Raw genomic sequence first — 8,289 nt, 5'->3', positions numbered from 1 at the left:
CTCCAGAACAGTTTTGTTCTCCTGGTAACACAGAGACAGAGTCAGAGCGTTTTCAAAAAGTTGTGTGTTCAGCTGCTCCGAGAACCTAAATGCTTCGAAGGTTTTCTGTTTTCTCTTGAAAACGTTGAGGTGTAAACGTGACTCTCCGTCTGCAGGAAATACGAATGAACGAGCGACTGGTTGTTTTGTAAAGATTGGAATTATTCCCAAACATTTGGAGGGAGGGCCGCGCTCCTCCGACATTTTATGTTTTAAGTCAGAAGTAATGAGAACACTGCCTCCTGCTGGTCGCTCTCTGGAACGTGTTTAACTTTGGCTTCAGACATTGACTTTTGTTTCATTCCATCAATCTTTGGTCCCAACAAACCTTCAGGATGAGTCTAAAACACACCGATGGTCCCTGACCGGGTCAAGACCCCGGGAACCATCGCCCGGAGGGACCATCGCCCGGAGGGACCATGGCCCGGAGGGACCATGGCCCGGAGGGACCATCGCCCGGAGGGACCATCGCCCGGAGGGACCGTTAGAGGAGCGTTTCTCCAGAGCCGATGAAAGCCGGACCAAGCTTCAGACCAAACTCATGCCAAACACCGGACGGCGTTCTGGCCAAGCTCTGGGTCCAGGCTGTGAACCAGGGTCCTGGTAAACTCTTCAGAACAAAGGTTCCATTACATCACTGAAGGTGATCTGCATAAAAAAGGTGAAGTGAGAATCTTTCATCGTTACATGAAATGATTGTGAAGAAAAAAGAAGAAAAAAAAAAGAGACTTTGCTTTTGTCTTTTTCTGAGGAGAAAATTGGACCAATGAGAAAGTTTGTATTTGTTAGATCAAGCATCTCAGGACCAGAAGGCTGCTGTCCACCAATCAGAGGACAGTAAGGACACACCCACTTCAGACCGCCTCATCACAACGTTCTGACAGAACCTCGTCCAATCGCTCTGACGGAACCTTGTCACGACGTTCTGATGGAACCTCGTCACACAGTTCAGATGGAACCCCGTCTTGACTTTCTGTTGGAACCCCGCCACGACGTTCTGACGGAACCCCGCCACGACGTTCTGACGGAACCCCGTCACGACGTTCTGACGGAACCCCGTCACGACGTTCTGACAGTCACGACGTTCTGACAGAACCTCGTCACGACGCTCTGTTGGTCGAAGCTCGACAGATTCATCTCCGTGAAATCTTGTTGTCACGTAGCGTAGAACCTTCAGATATGCACGATAAGAGAAGTGACGGTCCTCTAGAACTTGACTGAGTTCTGTTTTAACGACCAGGTTCTGGTGAGGATATGGGTCAGAGGTTCCCCTAACCAAGTCCAGAAATTCCAGGAGGAGCAGAAGGCGTCCGGGCAGGGCCGTGGCCCACTTTCTGGTTCCTGATCGAAGACTCTAAACATTAGCGCCACTCACTAATCAGACAGGAACAAAGTGCAGCTCGACCCCGAAGCTCAATCTGACCACCGGTTCTTTATAGAGTTCTCAACTCTCCGGATCGGTCCGTCCAGAGTGAGAATCCAGAGTCCGTCTTCAAGAGTGTCCAGAGCCAAAGGAGAAGACCTGGAAGGTCTACCCTCGTGAACGAGACCGAGGCCCTGGTGTTGCGGGTCTGAGAGGCTCTGGTGGACCTGGGTAATCCCGGTTGGGGTCTGGACGTTGCTACCGTGAACACGACTGATGACGAGTCCAGTCTGGACCACCGCGACGACCCGTTCAGGAAGACAGAGCCGAGTTGCGACACAGAGACGGTTTCAGGACGAGTCTGCGTCTCAGGTTTTGGGCGGGATACGGTTCTGGGACATGAGCCCATCTGGACTGGCAGTGACCCGGATCGACCTCAGAAGTAAAGCCGCTACACGCTGCACAGAGCTAATCTGAAAGTTCACCGCGAGCTGCGGCGTACGACACAAATAACCTTGGTCACAAGGCGAAGTTGGCCGTGTGCAGATCATACGATGAACCTACCCTCAACGTTCCCGATATGATGCCAGATCAAACCGTCAGAGACGAGCGCCGTCCATTCAGGAAAGAGAAACTAGTGGAACATGAACGGAGGCCTGGGATGATAATCAATTAATCCAACCATAATGAAATTAACTCCAGGATTATGTCATATTGTTTTGTGTGCGTGTGCTTTTATGTTTTGGGGTTTTATTGTTTCTGAACAGAGACCGTCTATTTCATTGTTTGTACTTGTGATTCTTATTCAACTGCAGTTTTTTTCCTTCCTTTTATTTAAGTTAAATGTTCATGACATTCCAATTCCAATGTATATAATTATTATGATAGATTATCAATATTACAATTGTGGTTAATTTGGTCTCAAACACATTGATTGTAGGACTTTATACCTCCCAGCAGAATTCGTTTGGCCACGGGCCTACGTTGATGTGTATCTTTATATTTCCTTCTTTAGGTTTTTTCCCAACCTGTTTTTCCATTGCAGCCTCGGTTTGGTTCTGATCAGTTTGTCATTTCATCCTGTGGTTCTATTGGTCAGTTGGTCGACGCCGGTCACTGGAGCGTCTCCAGAATTTTAATCACAGGTTGTCTTTGGTCGACATGACAACGGTCATGATTGAACCGTCTCACAGCAATGAAGGACCAAAGATGTCGACGCCGTTCTCTCAACCTCTTTGTCTGGGGCGGGCGGACCTCGCGTAGTGGATTAAGACGACCCTCGTCTTGTTTTGGACCTGAATGTTTCCGACGGTAAAGTTCCCGGAACAGGACCAGGCTTTCGATCGAGTTCCGATACGACGGTCTGGTCTGCTCCGGGGTTCAGGCAGGAGAAGCATCACGGTGGGTTTCAGCTCACCCAGTTCCAAAGTGATCACGGTCCAGTCTGGAGACGGACTGAGGACCAGGGGGAACCGGTTTTGGACCTTCCAGGTTGTGGCGCTACCTGGAGTTGGGCGGTAAATCGTTTTGCTTGTTGAGACGTACGTGTTGAGGCGACAACCAAATTCAATCAGGCTTTTTTTAGCTGGGCCAATGGAACTTTCTGGTTCTGGTAGTAGAACATGTTCTGGTTGGGATTAGAGTTTGCAGTGGGCCGGTACAGGTACAGGTATGGGTACAGGTACGGGTAGGGTGTGTCTGGATCTTGTTTTGGTAAATGAATGAGGTGTGGCATCGAGGCTGAAGCTGTACCAATAAAAACAGTGTGATAAATCTCTGAAGTAAGACGTGTTGATGCCTGTTGGTTCTGCGTCCGTCCGTCCGTCCCTCCGTCCGTCGCAGGTCTGCCTGCGGTTAGCAGCTGCAGCCCTCCTTCGCCGGCTGGCTGTCGGCGTTGAGTCGTCCTCCCTGCGGCGCAGACGGTTTGTGCTGGACTCCGGACTCGGCAGCGTTCAGGTCCAGACTGCCGTCCTGGATGTTCTGGTAGATCCTCTTGGCCGCCTCCAGGAAGGCCTCCTCCACGTTCTCCCCTCTGGAGGAGAACAGGAGAACAATCAACCCACCATCACTTGAACGCCGTCCTCAGACCAGAGTTTCCACAGACCTGGTCAAACCAACCAGTCCACAACACAACAGCACCACCTTGTGGTCCAAACAGTGTCCAGCAGCAATAAACACTGAACAGGGTGGTTACAACTGAAGTCCTTTGTTTTGTTTTTTCAGGTAAAGAAAAAAGGAAAAGTAGGAAAAGTAAACAAGGAACACACAAGGGGAAAAGAAGAGAAGAAAGAATTTGAAAAAAGAAGAAACATTGCTAACGTAGCTCAAACGGCTCTCAGCAACAGGAAACGCATCGCCACTATAAACAGTCAAAAAAACAGCATCTGTTGCCATGGAGACGCTCCCTGCTCAGTGTTTCACAGTGATGTTGCTACCTGACAGGCTAGTTAGCATCTTTATGAGGTAATGGCTAACATGCTAGCGATGCTAACTCGATTCCACAAACAAATGTAGAGTTGGCGAAGGTCTGTGCTCTACCGAGTGTAGCTCTAGTTTATTCATGTATTCTCCCACTTCAGTTTTTTCTGATCTGGTCTGATCTCCTCCACGAGCAGCCTCTCCCATCCGCTCTGTATGGGAGAGGCTCCTACACGAGGAGCCTCTCCCGTCCGCTCTGTATGGGAGAGGCTCCTACACGAGGAGCCTCTCCCGTCCGCTCTGTATGGGAGAGGCTCCTACACGAGGAGCCTCTCCCGTCCGCTCTGTATGGGACATTTGTTTTGCAGGTTTTTGGGATTTATTCAGAAATGGTAAGTCGCTAACGTCCCAAACTTGAAGTGACCGTTCCGTGGACGATGACAAATCAAAGATAAAAATGAAAATGGAAAAAAGGAAGTGAAGAAGAAAGAAAAAATATTGCGAGTGCAGCCAAAACTTCTCTCAGCACGAGGAAACGCGCCGCCACTGTAAATAGTTAAATAGCTGAAGAGGCTAAAATAGACAAAACGACGAAACCTGGAAAATCCAATGAAAGAAAAACAACTTAAAAAAGGCTACGAGAGATAAAAATGTGTTAAAATAGACCTAAATTATACCGACGACACTTTATGATGCAACTCCAATGTTTGTATATATTATAATCACTGAGTACTCACGTTTTGGCGCTGGCTTCGAGAAACAGCAGACCTGAAGAAGACGAGGAGCAGACAGTTGGATCCAGGCACCGGTTACACCATTCACCCCGGTTACCCCGGTTACACCATTCACCCCGGTTACCCCGGTTACACCATTCACCCCGGTTACCCCGGTTACACCATTTACCCCGGTCACACCATTTACCCCGGTTACACCATTTACCCCAGGTACCACGGTAACCCGCCCTGCTCTCAGGTGAAAACACCAAACTTTTGTATAGTTTTGGGTCCGTGTACACGACAACGGTGTAGAGACACTGAAAACAGTACTTGGAGAAAACGCTCCGACTCAGTCTTCGTAGAAAACACAACTTTTTGAAAAAGCTTCGTCTCCATGGAAACGGAGAAAAGCGCAACTTTACCAAACCACTCCATCTGCACATGCTCAGTAGCTGGACAACGACAACAATGGCGGCCTCCAGAATGTCGTGACTCCTAGTCCATGCTATCTACATCATTTTCTGGGGTTTTGTTAGTTTCCATGGAAACTGCATAGTGTTTAGAGCGTTGCCGTGTGAACAGAGAGCTTTTCTAAAACAAAGAAGAGTAAAAACGACTCTCACTTGAACCCAGAGTGTCCGGTGTTCTGGTTCTTGTAGAACAGTACTTAAAGAGGGACTCACCGTTCTCCTCGGCAAACTGTTTGGCCTCCTCGTACGTCACGTCTCTCTGAGCCTCCAGGTCGGCCTTGTTCCCGATCAGAATGATGACCTGGACAGAGCAGAACGTGAGAACGTCACAACACCACACCTGTGTCACCAACAACTTCACAACAGCTACTGAACCACAACATTCTTGAGAGCACTGGGTTCTACCCTGTGGGACACCACAAGGTTCTTGAGAAGACTGGGTTCTACCATGTGGAAAACCACAAGGTTCTTGAGATAACTGGGTTCTACCTTATGGAAAACCACAAGGTTCTTGAGATAACTGGGTTCTACCTTATGGAAAACCACAAGGTTCTTGAGATAACTGGGTTCTACCTTATGGAAAACCACAAGGTTCTTGTGAGCACTGGGTTCTATCCTGTAGGTTCTTGAGAAGGTTCCTTCCACACTGAGTGCGAGTACTCACGGTGTTGGGGTTGGTCAGGTTCCTGGCGTCCGTCAGCCAGCTGCTCAGGTGGTTGTAGGTGCTCCTCCTAGACACAGACGCAGTGAGAACGTGGTTCTACACCGACCCAGAACTCCCCAGAACGCCCACCATGGTACTGTGTGGTACCTAGTGATGTCGTAGACCATCAAGGCCCCGGCGGCTCCCCTGTAGTACGACCTGGTGACGGCCCTGAAGCGCTCCTGGCCCGCCGTGTCCCAGATCTGCAGCTTCACCTTCTGACTGTGGACCTCCATGATCCTGGTGCCAAACTCCACCCCGATGGTGTGAGGACAGTCCGCCATGACTGCAGGGTCCAGAGTCCGACAGTCAGAGACACGAGTCCGACAGTCAAAGGCACGAGTCCAACAGTCAAGAGACACGAGTCCAACAGTCAAGAGACACGAGTCCGACAGTCAAGAGACACGAGTCCAACATTCAGAGACACGAGTCCGACAGTCAGAGACAAGAGTCCGACAGTCAAGAGACACGAGTCCAACAGTCAAGAGACACGAGTCCGACAGTCAAGAGACACGAGTCCAACAGTCAGAGACACGAGTCCAACAGTCAGAGACAAGAGTCCGACAGTCAAGAGACACGAGTCCAACAGTCAAGAGACACGAGTCCAACAGTCAAAGGCACGAGTCCAACAGTCAAGAGACACGAGTCCGACAGTCAGAGACACGAGTCTGACAGTAACAGTCAGTCACATGTTAGCCCAGAAGAAGAAAGAAGACTCACATTTTTTCTCTGTGAACTGATGAAGAAGACATGACTTCCCCACTCCCATATCACCTGCGCACACACACACACACACACACACACACACACACACACACACACACACACACACACACACACACACACACACACACACACACACACACACACACACACACACACACACACACACACACACACACACACACACGGTTTTTGTGTTATTAGAGTGTAATCCTAACCAACTGAACTAATGATTCTTTCTTAGAACATGTTAGTCCGTCTCACCGATTATGATGTATTTGAAGATGTAGGAATAGTTGTAAGGTGCAGCCGTCATCTTGAACCTGCAGAGAATTACAGAGTTCAGACTGAGATCCAGACCCTGGTCCTGGACCTGGTCCTCCACTGCATGATGGTGGATCAACCTGTGACCACTGTCATAGGTCGATCCAGCTTCAGTGCAGTGGTCCACTGACAGTGGAGTTTATAACATCTGGTGCTACTGGCAGGTAAATGCAGTCTGTCTCCAGTTAACCGGGGAACCAGTTCACGAGGAACCCTCAAGTTCCCTCCTGTTAGCCGAGCAGCTAACAGCTAACAGAGGAAGACCGCTTTTATCACCACACGCAACGAAAAGACACAAACAAAACCCGGGCGCTGTTTTACCTTCACTCCGGGGCGTGTGCTCAACCCGCTGGTAAGTTTAACCTGCTGGTTATCTGGTTAGTGGGACGTTAGTCTGAGCCGGTTAGCCTCCTCAGCCGTCAGGCTCTTTAACCACTTCCGGGATTTCTTCTTCACTGGCAGCAAAAAATGTCAAACCTCCAGGCAGGCGGCATAGGGAGCCGCCACGTGACCGATAGATAGAAAGAGAGAGAGAGAGAGAGAGAGAGAGAGAGAGAGAGAGAGAGAGAGAGAGAGAAAGAGAGAGATAGATAGATAGATAGATAGAGAGAGAGAGAGAGAGAGAGAGAGAGAGAGAAAGAGAGAGAGAGATATAGATAGATAGATAGATAGATAGATAGATAGATAGATAGATAGATAGATAGATAGATAGATAGATACATATATACATACATACACACTAAAAATATACAGGCTAAAGAAATAATTGAGCTAAACTTTACTGGCTGTAGTTCCATTATCTGGCTCCGCCCTCTTTTGTAAGTCTCTCCTCCATCTCCATCCTTCTCAAGTCTGTTTTTACCCTCCTGGATGTCTCCGCCCTCCCTCATGTTCCAGAGAGGAAGTGTTGTGGGAGCTCAGATGATTTCTTACCCTCAGACAGAGCTGGGCAGATTCTTTACCCTCAGACAGAGCTGGGGCAGATTCTTTACCCTCAGACAGAGCTGGGCAGATTCTTTACCCTCAGACAGAGCTGGGCAGATTCTTTACCCTGAGACAGAGCTGGGCAGATTCTTTACCCTCAGACAGAGCTGGGGCAGATTCTTTACCCTCAGACAGAGCTGGGGCAGATTCTTTACCCTCTCAGTAAGCTTGGATAGGATGAAGTGCGGTTTGGAGTCATGAGAGTAAAGATCAGTAGACAGTGAGACGGATGGACATGGACAAACAGAAAGGTAACACACACACACACACACACACACACACACACACACACACACACACACACACACACACACACACACACACACTAATTGAAGGTTTGGCTTGGTTTTTGTCTTTCTTTCATCACTCTGAACTTTTTTTGAACCTTTCTGAAACTTTTCTCCGAGCAAACACAACAGCTACACAACAGCTACACAACAGCTACACAACAGCTACACAACAGCTACACAACAGATTCAGATGTTTTGTTTCATCCAATGATTATAAATCCAGGTTATCGTCACATTAACAGCAGATTGAGGTCATAGT

The 8,289-nt window shown here is 48.7% G+C and overlaps 1 protein-coding gene across 1 annotated transcript; it reads right to left on the bottom strand.

Moving 5' to 3' along the window:
• Window positions 1-2,146: 2,146 nt before the first annotated feature.
• Window positions 2,147-7,216, bottom strand: LOC308112186 (ras-related protein Rab-14-like). The gene is made up of 8 exons (XM_080467494.1): window positions 7,078-7,216; window positions 6,697-6,755; window positions 6,430-6,483; window positions 5,818-5,995; window positions 5,671-5,737; window positions 5,220-5,307; window positions 4,558-4,588; window positions 2,147-3,434 (listed from the first exon to the last, which is right to left on the bottom strand). Exons 2-8 carry the CDS (start codon window positions 6,746-6,748, stop codon window positions 3,257-3,259), a joined length of 648 nt encoding a protein of 215 aa, XP_080323620.1. The 5' UTR covers window positions 6,749-6,755; window positions 7,078-7,216; the 3' UTR covers window positions 2,147-3,256.
• Window positions 7,217-8,289: the final 1,073 nt, after the last annotated feature.

Source organism: Lipophrys pholis (assembly GCF_963383615.2).
Source record: "Lipophrys pholis genome assembly, chromosome: 7".
Lineage (NCBI taxonomy): Eukaryota > Metazoa > Chordata > Actinopteri > Blenniiformes > Blenniidae > Lipophrys > Lipophrys pholis.
This window is presented reverse-complemented; position numbering and strand designations above follow the sequence as displayed.